This window comes from Salvelinus alpinus, chromosome 12 (genome assembly GCF_045679555.1).
Source record: "Salvelinus alpinus chromosome 12, SLU_Salpinus.1, whole genome shotgun sequence".
In the NCBI taxonomy this organism is placed as follows: domain Eukaryota; kingdom Metazoa; phylum Chordata; class Actinopteri; order Salmoniformes; family Salmonidae; genus Salvelinus; species Salvelinus alpinus.
In genome coordinates this window covers 31,248,418-31,273,665 of record NC_092097.1, presented here as the reverse complement: position 1 = coordinate 31,273,665, position 25,248 = coordinate 31,248,418, and the positions used below count along the sequence as shown (strand labels likewise).

The 25,248-nt window shown below is 43.1% G+C and overlaps 1 protein-coding gene across 2 annotated transcripts in view; it reads left to right on the top strand.

The window, feature by feature from the left end:
• Nucleotides 1-490: 490 nt before the first annotated feature.
• Nucleotides 491-25,248, top strand: part of slc4a8 (solute carrier family 4 member 8) — a 47,980-nt gene continuing 23,222 nt past the window's right edge. Inside the window, exons 1-3 of one of the 2 annotated variants that reach the window (XM_071335728.1) lie at nucleotides 491-945; nucleotides 23,117-23,198; nucleotides 24,544-24,699. In XM_071335728.1, the coding sequence (XP_071191829.1) occupies nucleotides 901-945; nucleotides 23,117-23,198; nucleotides 24,544-24,699 (283 nt within the window). In that variant the 5' untranslated portion in view covers nucleotides 491-900. The remainder of the gene's footprint in view (nucleotides 946-23,116; nucleotides 23,199-24,543; nucleotides 24,700-25,248) is intronic. The other variant, XM_071335727.1, reaches the window with a different exon arrangement.

Genomic DNA, 25,248 nt, shown 5'->3' with positions numbered 1-25,248 from the left:
TGAAAATGTGCTGTTTTACAGCCAATTTCCTGCGATTCTACATTTTGCCATAGGGTGGAAAGAAATGTTTGGAGTTTTTAATATGATATCTGTGTGAGACTGACTAATAAAATCCAATGGGTGCACCCCCAGCGGGTAATTCGACCATGATACTTTTAGATAGCTGGCCGCGAAACTAACTTAGAAAACTAAAAATGTTTAGCTGACATGGGCTAATTGACTGACTAATCAGTGACTGACAAAAGAGAAAACATTTCTGATGCACAACCAAATTGTTCCGAGGGCCTTCAAAAGGGGAGCCGCAATCGCAGGCCCGCAGCCGCCCATCCCTGGTCTATGCCATGATTGCTGTCGTCATAGGCCTATACATTGCAAGTTCAAATGATAATGTAAAACATCTGACAATGAATCCGTATACTTTGTAACAATCTACTCCAGTATTATGGATACATAGGCTACTTTGTTACCCCCTGAATGTGCAACTTGAAACGGGACTTTATCTTGTCATCAGTTCGGTGGCAACAGCAATGCGTCGCAGTCTTTCTGCTGCCTTCTCATAATTGGCTGAACAAGCAGTGATGCTACATCCACCGCTAACCTTGCCCGGGACCAAAGGGAGGAAAGCTTGAGGAGCGCGCGCATCAGGACGTCAAAACGCTAATAACAGAACAGGTGGAATTTTCAGCGTTTCTACGATTCTCTCTCAACTGGGAACATGTTTTCCCACACCATGTCTGTCAGAATTGGCAAGGAATGTCACCAATGAATATCTGTCAAAGAATTGACTGATAACACCGCGAGTCTCTTCTTGTAGCCGTCTTGGCTATCAGCTTCAGCTTCTGACTCCGTGTATAGTAGCTCACCCGTCAACTGAAAGGACGATACACGGACCCTACTACCATGCCCGCAGAAGTCAACGACCCTGAGAGCATTTTGAGCTACCAGGTATTGTCATCTTTCTTTGTGCACTCCCTTATTTATTGAACATTTTAATATCAAAATATGGCACAGTCAAGTGAATAAAAGTAGCGTAGATCTATACATCAGCCTAAAATAACAATGTTAACTGAACGTTACCGATGCCGTTATAACGGTTTTATCTGGAGAGGAAAAACGGAACGCATCTGGACGCGCTCTTATGCTACCAAACGTGGGAAGATCAATAGCCATGTTTGCCTATAGGGCAGCTTCATCCAGTTTGTTACGAAGATTAACATAATTAGTCATTACATCTCAATGTGAACAGATTGAGATGTAGATGAATTTGCCACTCTTCAATTGAAAACAGGTACGCATTTTTGTAGTAGGCTACAATCCTGTGAGGATGGAGCAGAGTTAGTGCGCACGAAGTGTTTTTATTATTCGGAAACTGCTGGCACGTGCAATGGCACAATTCCCAATGGACATATCACATTGCAATACACTGCCTAGTGTGGACCCATCTTTCACGAGTTATATTTCTTTAACCTCAAGCATGTTTTAAAATCTGTCTGGCATCGCCAGAAATAAGGAAAATGTTGGAGATGCATGCAATCACTCGCGAGGCAGGCATGGCAAGGCAGGCATGGCAAGGCAGGCAAGTGTAAACAAGGATAGAGGCTTAGTGTATATCTATGTTTGTTCATTGTTTGGCTATATAAAACGGACACTTATTAAAACTGTTTGAATATTGAGTTTGATCAATGTATCGAGTATGAAGCCTACAGCAGCCTAGGCTATGGGTTGTCCAAAACAATTGAAGCATTCGGTCTACTTCTCCTTTTAGAACCGCATCAGACAACATCAACCATTCGCCCTCAATGATAGCCTACAACACACATCTAACATGTTCAGTGTAGCTAAAGTGGTCATAATATTCTACTCATTCCCCGAATACATTCTCAATTACCCTCAAATGACCTTGACGCCATCCTATGTGTAATCCGTGGCGGTTGAAGGAAACCGAGCTCCGAATTAAGCTTTAGTTTCACCATTGTGTTAATTGGGGTGGGACCATAGAGCTAGATATAGTTTCTAAGAAGATACAGAGAAAGTATAATTAGCGTCAGCTTTCAATACTTGATTGATCTTACCCATAGTCAACCGACAATACAGGCAGTTCAAAATACAGCGACTGCTCATGAATGTACCCTGAAGCATCTCTGGGTGATGAATGAAATAAGTGTACATAGTACCTTACCAGGGTTTAAGATAGGATAACGTTATGAATATTTATGCAAAGTACCTGGATGACAGTCTCCTATGTCGTCATTGGTTGGCTGACTGCTCGGGGGATGTATGGAGACTCAAGTGTTTTTTATATATTATAGGAGAAGATTCTGAAATTCCATTCCGGTGCCAGAACAACTAATCAAAGATTATCAACTGGACTAGACTGTAGTCTGATGGTGCTTGAAGTTGTTCAAATGGGCATTATTTGGACAGTAAGTGTCCTTCAAATACATAGGCTCTGATACACAGATCTGATAGAGAGCCAAAAGTCTCATATTAGATTAAGCCCGATTGTAGCCTAAGTATTGAGGTTAAAGTGATTGGGGAGGATCTAGACTGGACTGAGCATGGGCAGACCTAATGACTGGTGTCAAGGGAAGACAATGGTAATATAATTTGATGGCTTTACTGCATAGCACCGGAAAGGGAGGGAGGCAGACAGAGACATCTGGACCCATACATTACAGATCTCTAGCCTCCCAGTGAACCCATTACCACTGTCTGTATATCATCTTCTGATAAGGTTAATGCTTTATTTCATTACTCTATTAGCTCTAATCCAGTTAGCACAGAACTAGGCAATATCAGGCTATGATATCGCCATGCGTGAAGGAGCTATAATGCCTCAATAGTTTTGTTTGTTCTGATGAGTCACCACATGTACTGTGTCATACAGTAGGGAATCTAGGACTGATAATGCCAAAAACAGACCAGCCCTAAATATATGACAATGTTGTTAAAGGACAGCGATTTCACTGCCACGTTTTTCTAAAATCTTACTGAATTTCTATAATGGCATTGACCCATTTCAACCCAAGTCTTGAGTATCAATAAAAGTATCTAACATGGATAGGCCTTATTAATGTAGCCATAGTACAGTACACCACATTGTTGTATTGTGAGGTGAAATCCTCAGGGCTACAGCTCAAATGTTTCTTAAAATCAAGGACAGAACAAGAGAATAACTATTAGAATATACAAAGACATAATATTTGTTCGCCACAAGATATTCTCAATAGACGCTTGGACTGCAAGAACATCTTTAACGTCTTTGTGCTTCACACAATATCTGCTGACAGCACAGTGTTTAGAGATCCAGTTTAGAGCAGTCATTTTCACTAATTAGTGTAGCATACAACATGGATCCTAGATTCTGGCAAACAAAATAATCACAAACCTAAGGCATGCTATGAGAGAAAGACTGTGGACCAATAGAGACCGGCACACTTGCGGTAGACACATTCTTACAATTACACATCTTCAATTTGGTTACGCCATTGTCATCACTCCCGTCCTCCCAAGACATACCCATATTTACCATAGTAAGGGATCCCCTGACCGAACAGGAAGGCCAAACTTTTATACTCTAGGCAATGCCTTTAATTTCCAATAAGGGACACCTGGCACTGACAAGCCACAAGGGTACATTCACAAACTACCTTGTTGCAGATAATAACTCAGTTATGGTTCAGTTAGGATGTTTCCATGCTGATAACCCTTAATCCCTTAACTCCCCTTCATGATGACAAACTCCCTTTAATGTTGTTCTGTCCAGCTTATCTCACAGTTTTAATTAGGCTCTGATCTTATCTCTGTGTTTGGACAGACCATTATGTACCTGTAAGTAATTGCTTTGAGAGGGAAAAACTAGCCACTATAATGTTTATGTTATGATCTGTTTGTTAGCACTGGCAGCATTGTCCTTTTAGTGACAGAGGCTGTAAAAAAATAAGTTGTGGTGAAACACATGCGTGATAAATTATGTGGGTGATATCCCTTCTCACTGGTAACTCGCACGCACGCACACACTCACACACAGCTAGTAATATAGTGCCTCCTCAATCAAAGGAAGTCACAGAAGAAGCTGAATGATGCACATGTAATTATACAACACCCTTCCCTCCCTGCATGAGCTCTATTTGCATTGTTGCGTTCTCTCACCTACACAACCCACCAAGGCCACAGTGTTCTGATGGAGGGAAGAGGAAGGTAAAGAGAGAAAGAGAATTAGAGAGAGACACAAATACATGAGTGGCATTGAACAATGCTAGTGAATGCATCCTCTCCTCTCCCCTTTCTCTGCTCTCTCTCTTTTTAACCTGACTAAGACCACTTTTTCTCTCATCTTTACCTCCCCACCGCTTCACCTCAGTCATCCCCCTTTCTCTATCCCCATCTGTCCAATCCCTCTCTCATCTTCTCTTTCACGGCTTAGATATCAGCCTCTCCCATCCCTAGTGTCCTATGGAACTAACTCCTTCTCTATTCTTCCGGAGTCAGGTCAGTTGTAGTGTACAGCAGTGTGTTAGACTGTACTGTAGTAGCAGTGCAGGTGTCTGGGGCCAGGCCTGGGGCTGAGTGGTTACAGTTACACTATGAGCCATGTGGAGGAGGAACAGCAGCCTCTGTGGCCTGCTGCCCCCGCCCCCCTCACACACTGGGCCGCGTCTGGAAGTGACAGGCCCAGTTGTCAGAGTCAGGATCTGTAGCACTGCTGTCAGGTCAGTGTGCTGCTGGAGGGAGAATGGAGAAGAGGAGAGGAGAATGAGAGGGAGGGGGAGTGAGAAAGGAGGAGAGAGAGTGTGGAAAAAAGGAGAAGAGGGAGAGGAAGGCTTAAGTAAAGAGGGAGAAGGAAGTGTGGAAATTGAGTTGAAAGGAGGAAGGAGAGAGTGTGGAGAAAGTAGAAAAGGGAGAGGGGGACTCTAGGAAAGTGAGGGAGGAAGAGAGAGAGTGGTGGACTACTTAAAGAGAAGTAGCCTGTAGGAGGAGAGGTTATTAGGCCTATAACCGTGACCATGACTTACACACAGTTCAGACGCCAAACTTATGGCGAGTCGAACTGAATAGAAATTAAGAGTGGGCCGGCACAGTTGAGAGCTTTTCTTGACGTACCGATTGGTTTCATACAACCGCTCGCAAGACTGCAGCCTTCCTCGTTGGTTTTGGGTCGAATTCAGGCATAACAGCAACCTCTCGTGTTAAAGAAACCACAAAGTTTATTGCACTAAAAAGACAGATGATTCACACAACTGTGCAGCGCGGAAGTTCATGTTTAAAACAGTGAATATGATTGGTTTTATGTGATAACTAATGTAACGTGTCTTCACATTTCATAACTCCCTTTTACTAAGGAATCATACAGAGTCTCCTCATTCCTAAAATAAACCATGAGATCTGTTAGCGATATTAGGATTACTGTGCAACGTAGACCTTCCAGTTTCTCCCAGGATGGCAAAACAATTTGCATGTTCGTATAGTGCCCATCGGTTATGAATGTTTCAGCCTTTGTGTTGAGAAGTCGTGTTTTTACCGTAATTTGCTGGTTTTAAAGAGCACCAAAAACTACACTAAACATGAGCCTTAGCGTTTCTGCCGCCACAGAAACAGACCCTGGGTCTGTTCTAACGCGACCACCCGCGAATCCGAGGCCATGATTGTGCTTCCGTTGTTGGTGTGGTAGCGAAGCAACCTTTATTTGCATGCAATTAACATATATGCATATGACAATTTCTCCCGACAGTGGAAGAACTGCTCTGGCGCGCTGCATGAAACAGAGGCGCGTTTAGTTAAAAGTATGCAGTATGCCACGACCGCAACACAGTAGCAGCTCGTGACTGGCTAAGTAGACAGGGCGGGGCCGAGTGGGGATGGATTTTTCCGAATTCAACATGTATCACTTCAACCAGCCTGATAATAGTTAATTTCCAATTTGTTTAATTTCTCTAAACTCTGAATAGAATAGGAATGGAGTTATAGGCCTACTCAGGCTGGTTATAGGCAGACTATCACATCGACCTATAGTGTAGACCAAATAGCCCATCTATCCTATTTAAAAAGGACTTAAGACAGAAACAGATCATTGGTTCCATTTCCATTACTAGTGAAACCAAAGTGCTGTAACATATAAATCAAATCAAAAGGCTATTGCACAGAAAAACATGGACTTGCGGGTGTATCGCAAATTCAGAACTGATGGACAGCAACACAATAAACTACAGCACTAATCATTGGAAACGAGATCAGAATGACTGCTAAGGCTTGATCCATGAATTAAATAATTAAATTAGGTAGCCTAGCCTACAAAACTAAAACAATCCATGTGTTCAAATCAAAAGGCCTGATTAACATGACATCAGTAGCCTATGATGCAATACTCGTGATCATATTGAGGAGAACAAAAACTACTTAGCCTAACACCACCACAGAAAGTTCACTATTTGGCATCTTCACAATTAACTAGCCTAGTTTTGTTGTTAGGTTTGAAGAGAACTAGGTCTTATTACTTGGTCCCTGGTTAGTGTTAATGGTTATTGCCTTGGTCAGCTGAGTTGTTGGTTCCCGGTTAGTGTTAATGGTTATTGCCTTGGTCAGCTGAGTCGTTGGTCCCTGGTTAGTGTTAATAGCTATTGCCTTGGTCAGCTGAGTCATTGGTCCCTGGTTAGTGTTAATAGTTATTGCCTTGGTCAGCTGAGTCGTTGGTCCCCGGTTAGTGTTAATGGTTATTGCCTTGGTCAGCTGAGTCGTTGGTCCCCGGTTAGTGTTAATGGTTATTGCCTTGGTCAGCTGAGTCGTTGGTCCCCGGTTAGTGTTAATGGTTATTGCCTTGGTCAGCTGAGTCGTTGGTCCCCGGTTAGTGTTAATGGTTATTGCCTTGGTCAGCTGAGTCGTTGGTCCCCGGTTAGTGTTAATGGTTATTTCCTTAGGCACAAACTGGTTGAATCAACATTGTTTCCATGTCATTTCAACCAAAAAAGGATGTTGAATCAACATGAAAACAGATTGGATTTGAAAAAAGTAATCAACGTTAGGGCATTTAGTCTTTTTTTCACCCAACTTTTGATCTAAATCCAATGACATGGTGAATTCACGTTAGTTGACAACTAAATCAAATGTAAATCAAAACTAGACGTTGCACTGACGTCTTTGCACAGTGGGTCTGCTGTGGTCATTCATTATTGCTCTGAGATAGAGCACTTCAAGTTTCAAGTGTTAATGTAACATGCACAAGTACAGTGAAATGCCTTTCTTGCAAGCTTCAAACCCAACAATGCAGTAATCAACTTAAGGTATTACAAAATCACATGAGAAATAAAAATAAGAAATAAGAAGAAGACAAGAAAGTCAGAAGCTATATACAGGGTCAGTTCCAAGACCGTTTTACAATGTGCAGGGAGGGATACTGGAGTGATAGAGGTAGATATGTATAGAGCAGAGGTAAGGTGACTAAGCATCAGGATATATGATAAACAGGAGTAGCAGCAGCGTAAATGATTATTGTATGTGTGTGTGGATGTTATGTGTGTGTTGGAGTGTCAGTGTGCGTGAGTGTGTAGAGTTCTGTGAGTGTGCATAGAGACAGTGCAGAAAAAGAAATACAAGGGTCAACTCAGAAAGTCCTTGTAGTCATTCTGTTAGCTATTTAGCTGTGTTATGGCTCGGGATAGAAGCTGTTCAGAAGTCTGTTGGTGTCTCACTTGATGCACCGGTACCGCTTGCCATGCGTAAGCAGAGAGAACAGCCTATGGCTTGGGTGGCTGGGAGCTCAGCCCCAGTGATGTACTGGGCTGTCCGCACCACCGTCTGTAGCACCATGCGATCGAGGGTGGTGCTGTTGCCATACCAGGAAGTGATGCAGCCAGTCAAGATGCTCTCAATGGTGCAGCAGTTGAACTTTTTGAGGATTTGAGGGCCCATGCCAAACCTTTTCAACTTCCTGAGGGGCATGATGCGCTGTCGCGCCTTCTTCACGACTGTGCTCATGTGAATGGAAGATTTTAAGTCCTTAGTGATTTGTACACTGAGGAACTTAAAGCTCTCAACCCGCTCTACTGCAGCCCTGTTGTCACGACTTCCGCTGAAGTCGGTCCCTCTCCTAGTTCGGGTGGCATTCGGCGGTCGACGTCACCGGCCTTCTAGCCACCGCCGATCCACTTTTCATTTTCCATTTGTTTTGTCTTTGTCTTACACACCTGGTTTCACTCACCCAATTACTTGTTTATTATTTAACCCTCTGTTTCCCATGTTTGTTTGTGAGTGATTGTTCATTGTACATCGGTCCGTATTGTGGGCTCGCTATATTGCTTTGTATTTTGTATATTTTGAGTAAAGTACGTTGATTACTCATATCTGCTGTCCTGCGCCTGACTCTCTACACCAGCTACACACAGGACCATTACACCTGTCAATGTGGATGGTTGTTGTCCTGGCACCACACTACCAGGTCATTGACCTCCTCCCTGTAGGCTGTCTAATCGTCAGGCTTACCACCGTTGTGTCGTTAGCAAACTTGATGATAGTGTTGGAGTTGTGCATCACCACGCAGTCGTGGGTAAACAGGTAGTACAGGAGGGGACTAAGCACACTCCCCTGTGGGGCACCCGTGTTAAAGGTCAGGGTGGCGGAGGTGATGTTGCCTACCCTCACCACCTGGGGTCAGCCCGTCAGGAAGTCCAGGACGCAGTTTCAGAGCAAGGTGTTCAGTCCCAGGGTCCTAAGTTTATTGACAAGCTTGGAGGGGACAATGGTGTTGAACGCTGAGCTGAGTTGTAGTCAATTAACAGCATTCTCACATTGGTATTCCTCTTATCTAGGTGGGTGAGGGCAATGTGGAGTGCAATTGAGATTACATTGTCTATGGATCTGTGGGGCGGTATACAAATTGGAGTGGGTCTCAGATCTTCAATGTTCATTCAGACTTGGCTGATTTAATTATTTTCCAGTAATACAGTTAGAAACAACATCAAGATACTAGTTAAGCCACCTTTTATTTACACTTGTCCACGGAAATGACAAGTTATGCTGTTTATTATACAAGTACAATACAATAGAAAAAAACGAAAAACATTCCTTACCCCAGGACACTCCAATGAGTGACTATCCAGAAAAATATAAAGGCGAACTCTGTGTCTGCATTGATCTGAGAATTTATTTTCGGGACATACAAACAGGCTTTCAAAATACACTCCCATCTCTCATTAAGCTTTTGGGTACACTTTCTTTCCACAATACAATAGAACTGTATTGAAATACTTTCTCCCATTGATAACTCGTTGGCAGTGTGATAGCAATTAGGAGAGGAGTCTGTGTGGTGGAGAAAGTGAGTGTGATGTGCTGTGGTAGTTATTCCCCTGCTTCTCAGGCCTCATTAGGTCCACCATAGAGCACCATCCCTTTAAAGACAGCCTCATAGCACAGAGCTAAGGGACACATTCTGGGTTCTGACTAGAGGAAGTACAGCTATGACCGGAAGTTACTTTTCCAAAGCAGGTTAGAAGAATTTACGCAGCAGCTTAGGATAATTAATGTGGCAGGTTAGGAGACTTAGGTTAAGGTTAGGAAAATGGTTAGGGTTACCTATAATACACTCCTACCCTGGTATGGAAAGTCACTTCCTGTCATAGCTGTACTCCCTCTAGTCACAAAACATATTCTGCCCACAACATCCCTTTAGGCGGGGCTCCCAGGACAGTTACTCTCTCCATGGAGCTGACTGACTGTTGGGTATTGTGCTGTTTGTTCATTGATCACTCTGTACAGCCAGGGCAATTGGGGATTAAATGTGTTGGATTGTAAACTGTGTCTTGTACATATGTAGGATCTTAATTTTAGCCAGTTTGCTATAGCAGGAAAATAATAATAATTAAATGTGAATTATTATTTGGATTATAATTAATGGACATTTTTGTAGGGCTTGATACATTTTTTGTAAATGTATCAAATTGTAAATGACAAACTTCAGAAGACTTTTTAAACCTCAAATACACTACAAGTTTTGCAATGAAATTTCTCCTGCAACAGGGTGATCAAATTAAGATTCTACATCAGTATGTATTTATCTTACTTGTGACAATGCTGGCCTGGCTGTGTGCACTTAAAATGGACTGACAGAGTCTTCCAAAATGAAGGATATTTATTTAGGAACAGAAAGGTAAAAAAAAGGATGCTACAAGTAGACAATAGGCCTTCTAAAATGTTTAAAATACTACAACCTTTATACAAAAACTGAACAGCATCCTACTACTGGCCTAGATTACACTGCTTCCACCAAATGTATGCTTTTGTGGATGAAATCCAACTAATGTTGATAGCCAACTCAACTCTTTGGGATATTCCACCAGATTGTAAACTTGTTACATCCAATGAAAGCATTTTCTATTTCCATAAAAAACCTCCAAATCATCAAGAACGAAAAAGAGACACAGAGACACATAGTAGCTCACTGTACAAGTAGGATTTTATTCACAAGACATATTTCACATGTATTCATCCTCCTGGAGGAGAAATACCTCCCAGCCTTGAGATCAGAGCTAAATTAGACAGATGCTTTGGGTGAGACAGCTGTGTGTGTCTGTACAAGTATGTGGTTGTGTTTTGATGTACTGTTACTAGGTAACAGAAAGGTCAAACAGAGGTCTTCTCAGTGTGAGATGCAGACCTAATTATCAAAATCTAGAAAAGAGCCATTAAATTCTACAGCCACCTAAAAGGAAGTGATTCCCAGACCTTCCATAACAAAGCCATCACCTACAGAGAGATCAACCTGGAGAATAGTCCCCTAAGCAAGCTGGTCCTGGGGCTCTGTTCACAAACACAAACAGACCCCACAGAGCCCTAGGACAGCAACACAATTAGACCCAACCAAATCACGAGAAAACAAAAAGATAATTACTTGACACATTGGAAAGAATTAACAAAAAAACTGAGCAAACTAGAATGCTATTTGGCAAAGCTTTGACTATGTCTGTACATATGTACTATGTACAGACTCAGTGAGCATAGCCTTGCTATTGAGAAAGGCCGCCGTAGGCAGACCTGGGTCTCAAGAGAAGACATGCTATGTGCACATTTCCCACAAAATGAAGTGGAAACTGAGCTGCACTTCCTTAACTCCTGCCCAATGTATGACCATATTAGAGACACATATTTCCTTCAGATGACACAGATCCACAAAGAATTCGAAAGCAAACCCAATTTTGATAAACTTAGATATCTACTGGGTGAAATACCACAGTGTGCCATCACAGCAGCAAAATGTGTGATCTGTTGCCACAAGAAAAGGGGCAACCAGTGAAGAACAAACACTATTGTAAATACAACCCATATTTATGTTTATTTATTTTCCCTTTTGTACTTTAACTATTTGCACATCATTACAACACCGTATATAGACATAATATGACATTTGAAATGTCTTTATTCTTTTGGAACTGCTTTGAGTGTAATGTTTACTGTTATTTTGATTGTTTATTTCATTTTTGTTTATTATCTACTTCACTTGCTTTGGCAATGTTAACATATGTTTCCCATGCCAATAAAGCCAATGCCAATAAAGAGAAAGAAGGAGAGAGGGAGAGAGAGAGAGTGGTTGCTAGGGGAGGGAGGCCGCAAGACACCGATCATTTGCCACACACACACACACACACACACACACACACACACACACACACACACACACACACACACACACACACACACACACACACACACACACACACACACACACACACACACACACACACACACACACACACACACACACATAGAGTTAGTACCTAGGTGATAGCAGAGTGAGTAGCACCTTAAGTGGGCTGTGTGTATTTTTAATTAAAATAGTACCTAACGGTAAACTAGAGTGGTGATTGGTTTGAGCCATTAACCTGTTAAAACAACACCAATACCTGCATTGCTCTGCGGTTAAGGTGAGAATTCTATTTTACCACCAGTACTAATGAACTGTGTGAATGATACATCCCGTTCACCCTGAATAGCATAAATACTGCAGGAGGGAAAGGCTAACTCAGTTCACTAGCTAGTGATCCTATGTATGGGGCCGGGAGTTTTTCCTCAGCATGTGATCACAGTTTGTCCCTTTCAGGTCACATGGTCAGGGAAACCTTAGGGCCCTATAAAACAACTAAAGTCATTGTATATCCATGCATTCTCTAAATGTATGTTATGTCACAGCTTTTTGTGTACCCACCAATCACTTCCTGTATTGGATTGAATCAAGGGTTACAAGCTAAAAGCAGGAAACAGGTCACCCCTTCACCATTCTTCATTTGCACTCAACAGAATGAAACAGAGAGAGAGAGAGAGAGAGAGAGAGAGAGAGAGAGAGAGAGAGAGAGAGAGAGAGAGAGAGAGAGAGAGAGAGAGAGAGAGAGAGAGAGAGAGAGAGAGAGAGAGAGAGAGAGAGAGAGCTGTATCCTAGCTGCAGTTCCAGTCCTCCTAATAGAGCTGATTATAGAGCCTGCAACCTGAGCTGAGTCCCACAGACAGCCCTCATTCACCAGCCACAGCTGCACTGCCTGATAAGACAGCACCGCCACCACATCGAACAGAATAGGGGAGTGAGTGTGTGTGTGTGTGTTAGAAGGGTAAAGGAGAGAGAATTAGAGGAAGGGTGTGTGCATGTGTTTATACAGTAGATGGAAGGAGAGAGGAGAATGAGAGAGGACAGAGACTGAGATTAATCAACACCATTTTAATATACCAGTGGTAAATGAAGTCTGACTATAGAGCCATTGTGAAAGAGATCACTGAGACTCTTTATCAACTCTTTCCTCTTAACCACCAGGTTTATTGAGCCCTAAATACATTATTTCTACCAATTCCATTTTTCTGTGCACTTGGTACTCTTCATGTTTTTTCCAACTCAAGGTCCGTCCATCATTAATGAAGGAATTCTATATATGCCATTCAGCTTTTATCTAATGCAATTTACAGTACAGGGAGTTCATACATTTTAGTGATTCCAGCAGGAATTGAACCCACAGTCCTGGCGTTGCTAGCACAACTCTCTTACCAACTGAGCCACACATTCATTTAGCATTGCAACAATTCCCTCACTCACCCAGTCTTTCTGTATTTTCTAATAGTTCCATGTAATACTCAGTGTATTTGTCTAACAGTGAGAGGAAGAGGTGTCTAGGGAGATGGAACTGCCTAGTCATGGAAATAACTCCCTGTGGCTCAACATTGACAGGGAGAGGGTGAGGTGGAGTGGAAAAACGAAGGATGGCTAAGCATCAGCACCAAGTCAACCATTTCAGTTAACTCTCGCCAGGGAGGTGTAGGGGGTACTGACACAACAGGTGTGTCTGCATGACCTGTGTATGTGCATTGTGTTGACTCTAAGCTGAGGGAAAGGTGCTATACCTTACAGCGCAGGTACAGATCTGTTTTTCTTTTGTAAGATTTTACTTCACAAGGTAAGAATGGTCTCTGAGTCTTGGTTTTCCCTTGAAAAACATAGTCTGTGTCATATCTTAATCTGGAGACTAGTTATATAAAACTGTGATTGGAAGCTTGAAAATACACTTTAGATGAAATATGTAGGATAATGAAAAATGATACTTTACTTTCAATACTGTAACTTTTTTTAACTCGTCAAACTACAGCTAAAAATGACAGTGGTCAACTATTAAGACCTGTTTGTGTGATAAATGTTGAACTGAAAGTGAGGGAACTCCAGTGAAGGTGAACCTGCCAGACCTCTGAAGGATAAGTGAAACAGCCCTCTCCTTGAGGTGAGGGGGAGTGGGCCCAGCTGTCCTCTGTCCTGTTTATGGTGGGGTTTCTGTTGTGATGAATTATGCCACCATCAAGGGGTTAGGCCAGGGGGAGGAAACTGATAGAACAGGTCTGCTAAAGAGTTGGAGCTTACAGGGACAGGGACTGTCTCCCTCCTCAACCCCTCACCCTCGCTCACCCTCATCCCCACTCTCATGTATCACAGCTCACAACTCTAAGGCTAGCTGGCGGAACAAGAATGGTTCTAAAGTGCCTTCTCTAAATGGGTCGATACATTGCCCCTGTGTTGAATTGGACAGAGCACAGGAGAACCAGAAAAAGTAAATCAATGTTCTATGTATTTACTCTGATGCCATGTCAATTTGATACGCATTGCGGATAATGGCACACACACACACACACACACACACACACACACACACACACACACACACACACACACACACACACACACACACACACACACACACACACACACACACACACACACATAGGAAGGCTGGAGATAGGCAGTGATGTGCTGAAAGGAAGGTTGAATCATCTCATTCAAGGAAAGTATTGATGCATGCAGTTCACATAAAGGGATCCTGGCTGCAGCAGAGGAAGGCACTAATAGGGATTCAAATCAAACAAGTTTCAATACCGGGAATAATTCCAATTTATCCAGAGAGTCCCGGGAAGTACTGCAAAAATCAGAAGTGCCCATTTAAAGCGTTTAAACCAAGATATCGTCACTATGTGTCACGGCTGTTGAAAGGAGAGGACCAAGGTGCAGCGTGGTGAGCGTACATTTTATTTATTAATAATCAAAATGACGCCGAACAAAACAATAAACACTACAAAAACAAACCGTGAGGCTCAAAGGCTATGTGCCCTAAACAAAGTCAACTTCCCACAAAGACAGGTGGAAAAAAGGGCTACCTAAGTATGGTTCTCAATCAGAGACAACGATAGACAGCTGTCCCTGATTGAGAACCACACCCGGCCAAACACAAAGAAATACACAACATAGAACATAGAATACCCACCCCAACTCACGCCCTGACCAAACCAAAATAGAGACATAAAAAGGATCTCTAAGGTCAGGGCGTGACACTATGCCAGGCCAATCAGAGGGCTTTGCACCACCTTGTAGGCTTGGTTGCACCACTATGTAAAGATTTCAGAGAAAGTGAATCTGATATTTAATAGTGATAGAGTAACTATCTTTGATCGCTAATGACATAGTTGTGAATTGTGAAACAGGCAGTTCATGTTCCTCAACTCATTCAGCGCTTTTCAGCAGTAGGCTATCTCGACACAGAGAGCGTTCAGGACGCAGAGTGCACCCTGAGTATAGCGTTGTCGAATCATACAAACTTTGTAATGGCAGTCAATCAAAAGTTAAATTACAAAAGTTGCTAAGCTTGCTAGATAACCTCCTTCAACGAATGACAGAATATCTCCTATATTTGGCAAAATCGAGTTGACAATTATGCAGATAGCAGATCAACTCATGAATAACAGGGAGATGAAGAGTGGAAGTAGTTGCAATATCATGGTATCTTAACCCAGACTCTCATGCCGTTTGTTGATCACACATTCTCTACCGAAGCTCTCATATGGGCAGCAATACGAGACAGCGCAGAGAAGCGGGGAAAATGTTATAGCGGTATTTTGACATACTTAGGCGAGAGACGTGCTTTCATAATGCAACCTATGGATTACAGAATAAAGTTAGGAATTTTCATGCGAGACAGGAGTCAGCATACTGGGTTTCAGTGAGATTGGGGCCAGACAGGAAAATAACCTAGGCTCTAGGACAGGAGAAGATATAGTTTTCCCTCAAGTCTCTGAATTGTTAACATACTTCATGTCTGTGACAGAGATGACTATGTAGTGAATTGTGCATAGGCCTACCAAATTTGTGATTATCTGAAGAGTCACATTGACAACGCAAAGAGGCACGCGTTCTTTTCTAGGCTGTACTCTAGGGGTTTCCTGTAGGGTTTATTAACTACATTCGGGTCGGTTGTGCTGTCCAGCAGTGTCAATTATGTGTGTGCTTTGGATTTATGGTGACTTTGTGTGAAGTAAATACGCTAGGCTAAAGGCTTCGATACGACAAACTATTTGATTATGTGCTATTGTATTAGTTGATCATCTACTGCTGTGGAACTGCATTAGTGCGACATTGGGGGAAAATGTTGTAATTTTCCGGGGCTTGTCATTAAATTTTTTCAGGAAATGTGAACAGTGTTCCCAGGGCGGTCCCGGGATGCCGGTTATCCATGTTAATCCCGAGAAGGTACCAGCTGCAGCCACTCCAATTTGGGCCATGCCCTGTTTAAGCAGCACACCTTGCTGCAGTCAGGCTGCGTTTACACAGGCAGCCCAATAATGTTATAATTTTTTTTACCACTAATTGGTCTTTTGGCCAAAGCAATTAATTGGTCTAAAGATCAGAATTGGGCTGCCTGTATTAACACAGCCTCAGAGCTCTATTGCGTTCGGTTGGTCTCCAGCCCAGTGACTATCTCAAAGACTATGGACCTTTTGATTAAATGTTTTTGATAGACTGAACAGTCGAATGGTGGCAAGAGATATTTCAGTTACAGTTTTGACCTCTTTTGAGTTATTAAGTGCTTGAACAGTGATATATACTCTGATTTGAGCTAGGCCTTTTATTTAGCAGTTTGAATTCCGCTTTGAAAGCGATAAAACAGCAGGACATTTTCATGTTTGCACCGGTCCTTTGGCTCCAGTGTCCCGGTCATACACATGCACGCACGCACACACACACATACACACACACACACACACACACACGTACACACACACACACACACACACACACACACACACACACACACACACACACACACACACACACACACACACACACACACACACACACACACACACACTGTGCCAGATGATGACAGACTGGCCCTGGTCCAGGTTTGTGATGATCCATCAAGGGTGTGTCAGAACAGCCAAACCATGATTAGTTTATGCCTATGATTTAGGGTCTGCAGTGTTGCTGCAGACCCCACACACACACATGCCTGCACATACACACAAAATTACAACTCCAGTGCAGCCCTGGCCGTAGATGTTTTTAGAAATGTTTACTAATTTATAAAAAATAAACAACTGAAATATGACTTTTACATAAGTTTTCAGACCCTTTACTCAGTACTTTTTGAAGCACCTTTGGCAGCGTTAACAGCCTCGAGTCTTCTTGGGTATGATGCTACAAGCTTGGCACACCTGTATTTGGGGAGTTTCTCCCATTCTTCTCTGCAGATCCTCTCAAGCTCTGTCAGGTTGGATGGGGAGCGTAGCTGCAAAGCTATTTTCAGGTCTCTCCAGAGATGTTCGATTGGGTTCAAGTCTGGGCTGTTGTTGGGCCACTCAAGGACATTCAGAGACTTGTCCCGAAGCCACTCCTGCGTTGTCTTGGCTGTGTGCTTAGGGTTGTTGTCCTGTTGGAGGGTGAACTTTCACCCCAGTCTGAGATCCTGAGTGCTCTGGAGCAGGTTTTCATCAAGGATCGCTCTGTACTTTTCTCCGTTCACCTTTGCCTCGATCCTGACTAGTCTCCCAGTCCCTGTCGCTGAAAAACTTCCCCACAGCATGATGCTGCCACCACCATGCTTCACCGTCGGGATGGTGCCAGGTTTCCTCCAGACGTGACACTTGACATTCAGGCCCAAGAGTTCAATCTTGGTTTCATCAGACCAGTGAATCTTGTTTCTCATGGTCTGAGAGTCTTTGGGTGCCCTCCAAGCAGGTTGTCATGTGCCTTTTACTGAGGAGTGGATTCCGTCTGGCCACTCTACCATAAAGACCTGATTGGTGAGGTGCTGCAGAGATAGATGGTTGTCCTTCTGGAAGTTTCTCCCATCTCCACAGAGGAACTCTAGAGCTCTGTCAGAGTGACCATCGGGTTCTTGGTCACCTCCGTGACCAAGGCCCTTCTCCCCAATTGCTCAGTTTGGCCTGGTGGACAGCTCTAGGAAGAGTCTTTGTGGTTCCAAACTTCTTCCATTTAAGAATGATGGAGGCCACTGTGTTCTTCGGGACCTTCAATGCTGCAGAAATCTTTTCGTACCCTTCCCCAGATCTGTGCCTCGACACAACCCTGTCTCGGAGCTCTATGGACAGTTCCTTCGACCTCATGGCTTGGTTTTTGCTCTGACATGCACTGTCAACTGTGGGACCTTATATAGACAGATGTGTGCCTTTTAAATCATGTCCAATCAATTGAATTTACCACAGGTGGACTCCAATCCAGTTGTAGAAACATCTCAAGGATGATCAATGGAAACAGGATGCACCTGAGCTCAATTTCGAGTCTCATAGCAAAGGGTCTGAATACTTATGTAAATAAGGTATTTCAGGTTGTAATACATTTGCCAAAATTTCTAAAAACCTGTTTTTGCTTTGTCATTATGGGGTATTGTGTATAGATTGCTGAGGATTTTTATTTATTTAATACATTTCTGAATAAGGCTGTAACGTAACAAAATGTGGAAAAAGTCAAGGGGTCTGAATAATTTCTGAAGGCACTGTATTTTTTTTTGTTGGTACTTTTACCCCCTTTTCTCCACAATTGGTAGCTACATTCTTGTCCCATCGCTGCACTCCCCTACGGACTCGGGAGAGGCGAAGGTCAAGAGCCATATGTCCTCCGAAACACAACCCAGCCAAGCTGCACTGCATTTTGACACACTGCTTGCTTAACCTGGAAGCCAGCTGCACCAGTGTGTTAGAGGAAACACCGTCCACCTGGCAACCAATGTCAGCTTGCAGGTGCCCGGATGCCACAAGGAGTCGCTAGAGCGCGATGGGACAAGGAAATCCCGGCTGGCCAATTGTGCTCCGTCTCATGGGTCTCCCGGTCACAGCCGGGTGTGACACAGCCTGGGATCGAATCCGGGTCTGTAGTGACGCCTCAAGCACTGCAATGCAGTATCTTAGACCGCTGCGCCACTCGGGAAGCTTAGGCACATTTTAGGGTTAGGAAATGTATGTATGAATCATTAAAAATCAGCTTTGGAGAGCCTTTACACACAAAATATATTGATGAAATAAAAATACAGTGGCTTGCTTCATCCTGAATGTTGTCATATTCAAGTTCAATCCATGAAATATTGGAAAGTGGAAAAACGTGTACAATACGTTTTGAACAATAATGCTATAAATCTACTCTAATCCTCACTAATCATGGAACTGTATGACAACGGTCCAGTCATTGTGAACCCTGTGCCAGGCTCCAGGTTTAACCTGCTACATGTGGTCTGAGTTCCATAATGATTCAAATAGGCTACATGCCTAATATGTTCCACTAATGCTAGCGATCCCCAGGAACAACTAAACGGACCCTACAGAGGAAAGAAATGTAAACGGAATGGAATGATGCAAAATGTAAGATACAAATTGAAGCAAAACTAACACAAAAGCGACAGTTATACATGTATGTGGGTATTACTGACGGGGGAGGGGGGGGGGGGGGGGTTCTAAACTGACATATGGAATTGTTTTAAGATGGTCATACTATGGATCATTTAGCTATTTGATTTAGAATTTTAGGACCCCCAAAATAGGTGGATTGAGACGCATCCAATGCAAAAAACAGATACCTCTAGATTAAACTGACTGATTTTCTTATTTATTATGTTACTTAGAATTTGTGCGTCAATCGACTCCAGTGGGTTAACATGATACAAATTGTAAAATAAAACAGAGAAAAGCCTGGGTATATAATTAAAACATTGTAAAGCGCGTTCAGCCCTAGAAGCCTATAGCTTTGGTCTCCAAATTTTATCCATTCAAATTATGAGGGCATACAATTTAAATTCGGAATAACGGCACAGCTATTTATAGCCTAGTTCCCTGTGGAAAAGGGGAAATCATCTAAAACAATTGCTTTGAGTATTTACAATCCCCTTCTCCTATCAGATTACTCATTTACCTAGCTCTTATCAATTTATACATTACAGTGCATGAAGAATGCTGTTATTTTTATCGGAAAAAAGAAAGTAGGTGCTTTTTCCACTTGGAACCGGCAGGTTCGCTCGACCTTATTCATGATATCCTCTTGCGTAAAGGTGGAATTATTAGGGAATTAAGTCAAGGTCAGAATATAGCGTATCTGTAGACACACCTCCGCCACACCTTCATTTCTTAGATCTCCACCCTGAACTAATAGCGGGTGAATAGCTTGCTATTCTCATGCTTAAGTTCAAGGTCAGAATACGGATAGAGAGAAAAGTGCATAAAAAGGGAATTGCGTTCCATTTATGTGCACTTAACTCGGGTCGGAATCGGCCCCTTAGTGAATAGATAGATGCCACAGTTTCCCAATCATATCCTTATGTAGTTGTCTAACTAACACACACACTCTTACCGCACACACTGCTTATTGTTTTACCCCCTCCAGGCACTGACTGAAGTGTACTAGGGTTGTCACGATGCCAACATTTTATTAACGACACTATACCAGGCCAAGTATCAGGATACGATACCAGGTAGTATCGAGAGACCACAGGGAAAATGTGTCTCCGCTGTGCATCGTGGCACACAACTTCCGCATCATGCATTATTTTCCAGAGAACTCATAGCCCCTCATTGATTAAACCTTACATAATGATTGACATGTCATTGTGGCAGTAAGCAGAACAATAATACATGAAACTCTCATTACTGTTTTGTGGTTCTTTTGATCGGTAGGACGAATAATTCAGTAGTATTATATGAAACAGTACTATGGTATTCATAAATCTTAGTATCATAAGTATCATAACGTTTTGGTACTGTGATATTACCATGGTACCGGTATATAGTGCAACACTAAAGTGTACACGCACGCACACATTCACACACACAGGAACACGCATTCACACACTGATATCCATATCAAGTGGGTGGAAGCACCCATCCATATGCATGAGGAGAGCTTTATTTAATCCCTACTGTTAATCCCTACTGCTTGGTCAAAGGTTGGTAAAGGTTGCATTACTTTGGAAGAGTAATGGTCAGAGTGGGAATTCATCAGAAACTGTAGACCACACTGTAGACTTAACACCAAGTACATGAGGCCTGCTTTTTATTTATTTTTGAGTTTATTTAACATTTATTTAACTAGGCAAGTGAGTTAAGAACAAATTCTTATTTACAATGACGGCCTACCAAAAGGTAAAAGGCCTCCTGCGGGGACGGGGGCCGGGATTAAAAATACAAAAAAATATTAAAATATAGGCCAAAATACAGATCACAACAAGAGAGACACCACAACAATACATTAAGAGAGACCTAAGACAACAACATAGCATGGCAGCAACACATTACTTCTGCATGTGTGTTCAGTTAAACAGCTCTGTTGAAGATGCTGCAGATTACAGATCGAGTACTCCTGGTAAACATGCTGAGCTCTGAGCATTAGGTCCAAACAGATCACTTTCCCACGAGCACACCACTCACATCAACCAATACTACATCACTCCCCCGCTCCTCCCTCACACACACACACACACACGCACACGCACACGCACGCACACGCACACGCACACGCACACGCACACACACACACACACACACACACACACACACACACACACACACACACACACACACACACACACACACACTGCAGTGTAAGCAAAAAGAATGTCAGAACACCAACAATGTTTATCATAAATGTGGTGAAATAAGTTCATCTAGAAACCTTGATCTCTCTGAAGATACAGTACAACATCACCGCAGCCAACTAGCAGCATCAGTCAGTCTGATAGATGTGTCACTTTGTTTATTTATTGATTCAACTCTCCCTGGATGGCACAGATTGGAGGTTTCACTGGCCTGCCTGCCCTTCACATCTCTTGTCTTCTTCAAGGCCAGGCCTAATGTGTGTGTACGGGTGTGTTTGTGTGTGTGTGTGTGTGTGTGTGTGTGTGTGTGTGTGTGTGTGTGTGTGTGTGTGTGTGTGTGTGTGTGTGTGTGTGTGTGTGTGTGTGTGTGTGTGTGTGTGTGTGTGTCTGTGTGCACATGTATGTGTCTGTGTGTATGTGTGTATGTCAAACTTCAATCAAATGTATTTATAAAGCCCTTCTTACATCAGCTGATGTCACAAAGTGCTGTACAGAAACTCAGCCTAAAACCCCAAACAGCAAGCAATGCAGGTGTAGAAGCACGGTGGCTAGGAAAAACTCCCTGGAAAGGCCGGAACCTAGGAAGAAACCTAGAGAGGAACCAGGCTCTGAGGGGTGGCCAGTCCTCTTCTGACTGTGCCTGGTGGAGATTATAACAGAACATGGACAAGATGTTCAAATGTTCTTCGATGACCAGCAGGGTCAGATAATAATAATCACAGTGGTTGTAGAAGGTGCAACAGGTCAGCACCTCAGGAGTAAATGTCATTTGGCTTTTCATAGCCGATCATTCAGAGTATCTCTAGAGAGTTGAAAACAGCAGGTCTGGGACAAGGTAGCATGTCTCGGTGCGCGAGCGTGAAAGAAACAACCATCTGACCTATAATCTACTTTTTATGCATTAGTGTCGTCCTCTGAGGCTCCTAATGTGATATAGCCTCTGAGGCTGTTCTGACTGTAGTTTGAGTTCTCTCTGAGTTACCAAGTGTCTATGCTTTGATGCTGGTTTTTGATAGGAGATCATCAGTTAGGGCCAGTTAGTGGCTCTTTGGAACTGAGAATGGGGTTTGGTGCTCCAATTGACCTTATGACACAGATGGCAAGGACTCTGAGACACCTTGCTGCCTGCCTTCCTCCGGACTTGCTCCAGAGACCATCTTGCTCTCCCCATTTGACCACCTCCCTCCGATGACCACTCAGGCCTGCACTTTCCCGCCCCTCCACATGACCTTCCATCTCATGAATGATGTTGTTGTTTTCTAAATTGCTTGTATTTTTTGTGTTGCTTTAAAGCGCTTTGAGATTCATTATGTAATGAATAGCGCTATAAAAGTTAAATTAATTATTATTATGATGTTGATCTAGCTCCTCACAGCTTCTGTGTGTGCATGTGAGTGTACGTGCATGTCCGTCCGTGTGTATATGTGAATGAGCGCATGTGTATGTGTGTAAACGTGTGTGTGTGTGAGATTCTAATGTTACACTCTTTTGAAAAAAGGGCTGCAAAGGGGTTATTTGGCAGTCCCCATAGGATAACCTTTTTGGTTCCAGGTAGAACACTTTTTGGTTTCAAGTAGAACCCTTTTGGGTTCCATGTAGAACCCTCTGTGGAAAGGCTTCTTCGTGGAACCTAAAATGGTTTTACTTGGATCCAAAAAAGCTTATTCAAAGGTTTCTCCATTTTAGGTTCTAGATAATACCTTTTTTAAGAGTGTATTTCCTGTGTTTGTATCTTCCAGAGGGCAGATGAGGAAGTGGTAGTGGACCAAGGAGGAACCAGCTCAGTCCTCAACATCCACTATGAGAAGGAGGAGCTAGAGGGTGAGACACCTGACCACCTCATTAACCTTTATCTGTGTGTATGTGTGCTTAGCAATTGAGCTCATACATTTTTCAGCACAGGAGTCGGGCAACCACTGTTCATGTGCAAGTGTGTATATATATTTGTGTGTGTGTTTGTATGAGCATATTTGCATGTGTTAGCACAATATTGTGTACCACACAGGTTTGTTCACGAGATAATGCCAAGTGTGTCTTTCTTTCTAGTGTGTGTAAGTGTGTATGTGTTTGTCCATCCCTGGCCATGTTCTGGTTCAAATGGATAGAGATCTACATTAATAATGGATCCGCCAGGTAGGCCTGAGCAGGTTGAGGGGGGTCTACTCTGTCATTGGTGTGTGTGTGTGTGTGTGTGCGTGTTGTCTCACTTTCCTCTGTAATGAGGAGAAAGCTAGATAGAGAACTGAACACACCCTGATGATTTGACTCTTCTAACTCTCCTATAACACATTATTCTGACAACTTTCTTATATTATTAGCTGTCGACTCACATCAAGTACATTTGCACTGAATGTTTATCAAGGTAGCTGACACGCGCACACACACACACACACACATACACAAACACAGACACACACACACACGCACACAGCCTCCAACATGTGGCTGCCAAAAGGCTGTTGTGTCATGCGTTATTCATGATTGCCTAACAGATGAGATTGGGCAGATTCAACAAATTCAACAGCTGCTTGATTCCTGACTACTGTGAGCCTTTAGAACATTAACTCTTATTTACTTCATCCTGCCCTTAGCTTCTTTACTTGTCCCATTGTGCTGGATAAGCTAAATCAAGCTTACCTAAAATATTTATAGAAAACGATGTAGGACCCATGTTGAATATGCACCATTGCACCAAGCTAAATCACAATACATTTGTTCACTCTCTCTCTTTCTCTGAGTTTTTATAGTGCTGATGTGAGGGCTATTAAATCTGTCTCTCTCCCTCTCTCTGATCAACCTCTTCTCCTCTCTGTTCCACCTCTTCTCCTCTCTGATCCACCTCTTCTCCTCTCTGATCCACCTCTTCTCCTCTCTGTTCCACCTCTTCTCCTCTCTGATCCACCTCTTCTCCTCTCTGATCCACCTCTTCTCCTCTCTGATCCACCTCTTCTCCTCTCTGATCCACCTCTTCTCCTCTCTGTTCTACCTCTTCTCCTCTCTGATCCACCTCTTCTCCTCTCTGATCCACCTCTTCTCCTCTCTGATCCACCTCTTCTCCTCTCTGTTCCACCTCCCTCTCTCTGATCCACCTCTTCTCCTCTCTGATCCACCTCTTCTCCTCTGTTCCACCTCTTCTCCTCTCTGTTCCACCTCCCTCTCTCTCCAGGCCACAGGACTCTGTTTTTGGGGGTGAGTATGCCCATGGGTAGACAGAGCCACCGCCACCACCGCCCCCACGGCTCACGCCACCGCAAGAAGGACAGGAGGGCAGGGAACGCTACGCAGCAGGACGAGGAGGGAGAGGGGGCCTCAGCCTCTCATGGTGACATACACACACAAACTTGTCTATCCTCGAGGAGACCTAAAATTGATTTGCATTCAAAATCTCATTTTCCCTAAACTTAATCATAACCCTTAACCCATAACCCTAACCCAAAACCTAAACCTAACCCCTAACCCTAATTGTAACCCTAATTGTAACCCTAACCCTAAACCTAACCCCTAAGCTTAAAATAACATTTGTCCTCATGGGGACGTGGGAAGGGAGAATTTTCCTTGTTTTATTATCCTTGAGGAGACTTTGGGGGATTTTAGGTCCCAACAAGGATAGAAGAACAAGACCACACACACAATGTACACTGTACACGTGCAGCAATTTGACTATGTTCAATCCAAACAGCGTCATGTGGAATTTCAATGAAATCCTATATAAATGTTTCTGTGTCCATGAATGAACATGGACACTAACTGTACATCATGTCCAAGGTTGCTGGCTGCTGATCCATATGGGGGAGAATTCTCTGCAGTTCTATCCCTGAGGTTGTTCTGTTGGAAGCCATTCACATGTGTAGGCTAACCTACGTGTCTATAT